At 35.4% G+C, this 4,166-nt stretch overlaps 1 protein-coding gene across 1 annotated transcript in view; it reads left to right on the forward strand.

Annotated features, from left to right (window-relative positions):
* LOC138866758 (uncharacterized) overlaps window positions 1–247 on the forward strand; it is a 4,985-nt gene extending 4,738 nt beyond the window's left edge. Inside the window, exon 4 of the mRNA XM_070140488.1 lies at window positions 196–247. Within this exon, the coding sequence (XP_069996589.1) occupies window positions 196–247 (52 nt within the window). The remainder of the gene's footprint in view (window positions 1–195) is intronic.
* Window positions 248–4,166: the final 3,919 nt, after the last annotated feature.

Below are 4,166 nucleotides of genomic sequence, written 5' to 3' on the forward strand. Positions count from 1 at the left end.
ATATATATATATATATATATATATATATATATATATATATATATATATATATATATATAATATTCATTATTTCATAATACTTGAATCAGGAGAAAATAAATACTAAACTGAAAGTCTGGGAATTCTATATATTTAAGCATTGCAAACTGTAATTATATCAACACAAACAAATTAACAATGACATTAATTTGCCAGAGCATCTCATCCTCGAGCATTTACCGAAGCCATCCTCATTATTGAGGATTAGTGTAAAATCCGCTGCCTCATGAAATAGAAATATAGGATTTGTTGCTGGATAGGTCAGTCTTTTCCTTAATTTAGGGTTATGTTGTGCGGCACAGTAAGCTATTGAAAATATCCTTTTTTTTATCCCGGAAGATCAGCGTCTGTGTATATTAGTTGTCTGGATCTTCATTGGAACAAGATGACTGGATATTTATAACAATCACTGGTTTTGGATAATCGCTTGTTAAAATGGAGTTTATCAGCTAGACTGCCAGTGCCTCTGAAGCTTTCCTGTAAGTAGAATCTCACCATTAAGTATATGTAAAGTCTAAAGGCAGAGTCACCAACGGTATGACTACGTTGTGAAGGAAAATATAATGTCGAGAACTTGGAAACCCTGTCATGAGCAGACACAAAGAAGCTATCTTGCCTTTTTTCTTGTTATTATTATTATTATTTGCTATACAAGCTGCCATCAAGTTAACACTCGTATCCTATAGTCCGATCTTGGAAGTATCTGCTAGACTTTGATTTGTAGCACTTCATATATTTGTAAATAATCATGTGCAGTACAACCAATACATATTTTTATTACATGATCTTGGACAATGGACTCGGCTACCCCAATGATCTCAGATATCTATCTACTACATAATAAGTGGTTTCCTGAATATAACTTATTATATACAGTGCATTCTTGGTTGCTACCTGTTGGATTCTTGCAATAAATCGCTTCAATCTAATTTGACATGCACTTAGAGGAGGCTCGTCTTATACTTAAATGTTGGAAATAATTCTAGCCACTTTTTTCGTCAAGGCTCTTGTCAAAGCCACTGACTATTATGTTCTTCCTTCCTAGAGAACAGACACATAACAATTTCATTTGAAAAGAATATTGATGTATTAGTTAAACTTGTTCCTTACAGGTAAACTAATTTGAACTTGAGAGCAAGATGTAAAAGTGACCGGCATAAGGGAGGAGACGAAGGATGTGGGAAGCGTTATTGTTAGTATTATTGTATATATTGCTTTCAGATTCCAGAAATACCCGCATCTCGGGGAGGTGCTGTTTTGACCCACAAAGGGCAGATAAGTAAGATAAGGTGAAACCAAAAGAAGGCTGTCCGTTGACGAGCGAAGGAAGCCTAACACTATGACCTCTGATGGTCGTTCCCGGGTAGTTGACCTGTAATGCATTTGCAATCGATGGAAACTGGAATTGTTGCGCTATTGCCTCCCAGACACCTCATGCGGGGACAAACAAATAACAGAGCCTGATATTGCAAAGAGATTCGTAGCGACCTCATTTGCCAGTGCATTCGCCACAACCATCAACACGCCATTGCAAACACCAACCCACGTCGACACGGCATTGCAAACACCAACCCACGTCGACACGGCATTGCAAACACCAACCCACGTGTCACAGCATTGAAGAACCAGGATAGGTAGACCACCCACAGCAAGGGAAATGTATATACAGTGACACATGATCACCACATACTTCAGAAACACTTTGGAAAGGGAATTCAGAGGAAGACTCAAAAGGAAAAGGAGAATAAAAATAGAAAGATGGGAGATAGCGATGATTGACGAGGTGCAAGGTGAGTGTATGTCCCTAATGTAACGTTATAGTTGCTTCTCTCTTCTTTGTCATTTTGTGCATCTGCTTTGTTTCCATTGTAGACCAAGGATTTTTTTTCTATATTCAGTATTGGCTGTTTATGCTGAAAATGATTTAATTTGAGATTTACATTCTTAAATGTTTTAACGTAAGGAACAAACGCTCTCATAATATCCGATACGAATTATATATATATATATATATATATATATATATATATATATATATATATATATATATATATATATATGTATATATATACATATATACATATATCTTTTATCCCGATAAAGCATTTAACAGGGGAAATCAAAACACAAAGTGTATATAGAGATTTGTTAATAAACAAGATATGTCGTATAAGCACCACAATATTAATTATTTCATAACACTCGAATCAGGAGAAAATAAATACTAAACTAAAAGTATGGGAATTCTAGATATTTAAGCATTGCAAACTGTAATTATATCAACACAAACAAAATTAACAATGACATTAATTTGCTAGAGCATCTCATCCTCGAGCCATCCTCATTATTAAGGATTAGTATAAAATCCGTTGCCTCATGAAATAGAAATATAGGATTTGTTGCTGGATAGGTCAGTCTTTTGCTTAATTTAGGGTTATGTTTGCAGTAAGCTAATGTAAATATCCTTTTTTATCCCGGGAAATCAGCGTCTGTGTGTATTAGTTGTCTGGATCTCCATTTGAGCAAGATGACTGGGTATTTATAACAATCACTGGTTTTGGATAATCGCTTGTTAAAAGGGACTTTATCAGCTAGACTGCCAGTGTCTCTGAAGCTTTCCTGTAAGTAGAATCTCACCATTAAGTATATGTATAGTCTAAAGGCAGAGTCACCAACGGTATGACTACGTTGTGAAGGAAAATATAATGTCGAGAATTTGGAAACTGTCATGAGCAGACGCAAAGGAAACTGTCATGAGCAGACGCAAAGAAACCATCTTGCCTTTTTTCTTGTTATTATTATTATTTGCTATACAAGCTGCCATCAAGTTAACACTCGTATCCTATAGTCCGATCTTGGAAGTATCTGCTAGACTTTGATTTGTAGCGCTAAATGTTGACTTGCTTGAAATGTTGTCATCAACAGCTCCAATACAGACCGGAAGACCTGCTGGGATGAAACTTCTTTCTCTCTCTCGACAGTCTCTTCCTTTGATGGACACTTTATATATTTGTAAATAATCATGTACAGTACAACCAATACATATTTTTATTACATGATCTTGGACAATGGACTCGGCTACCCCAATGATCTCAGATATCTATCTACTACATAATAAGTGGTTTCCTGAATACCACTATCAAATACAGTGCATTCTTGGTTGCTGCCTGTTAGATTCTTGCAATACATCACTTCAATCTAAATCGGCCTGCACTTAGAGGAGGCTCGTCTTATACTTAAATGTTGGAAATAATTCTAGCCACTTTTTTTCGTCAAGGCTCTTGTCAAAGCCACTGACTATTATGTTCTTCCTTCCTAGAGAATAAATACATAACAATTTCACTTGAAAAGAATATGATGTATTAGTTAAACTTGTTCCTTACAGGTAAACTAATTTGAACTTGAGCAAGATGTAAAAGCAATCACGTGATTTTCATCTCAACATGAGAAATAAACTTTTGTGACTTATTTTTAAGCAATTTTCATTAAACTAACCTGACCGTCAAAGTTTCTTATAAACAACATTGTTTATGAAAGAATAACAGTGTACAGTTTTCTCTTTATTCTCTTCTATAACTATATTTTAATTTCGTTGCTTACAGATAATACAAAAGTGTATCAGCATTCAAGATCATGCAAAAAGGCCGAGTTTTGACATTCGGTTTTTTTATTTGGAATAAGGAAATATTTTAGAGGAAAATCGTCAATCTATAACGCATACCGCAATGGAGGGAACTGGAATTGGAACGCTAATTTATAGACTGATAACGGAGTTACTGTGCAACAAGTAATTTAAAAGACAATTGTGTCTCGGTTTTACTGGAAAAATAGAGATAAATGGACATTTGTTAAATATTGCACGCCACTTTTTATTCAAACGAGTCAAATATTATTAGGTTTACTTACCGAATTCCTTGGCTCACCTTGGGAGACGGTTGACCAAGATCGATTTATGTTCAGGTCAGTCTAGGTCACGCTAGTTGACCGTGGGTGGTCATTTGAGGACAGAGACCCCATTCGTCCCATTTAAATTTCTAGGATCTTAGTCAGTTATTGTTCTTGCATATACCTACATTTCTCTGTAGATTTACGAAATCTTCAACCACTACGTGCCTGTCACTCGTTCA

The sequence above is a fragment of the Penaeus vannamei genome, chromosome 27 (assembly GCF_042767895.1).
Source record: "Penaeus vannamei isolate JL-2024 chromosome 27, ASM4276789v1, whole genome shotgun sequence".
NCBI lineage: Eukaryota > Metazoa > Arthropoda > Malacostraca > Decapoda > Penaeidae > Penaeus > Penaeus vannamei.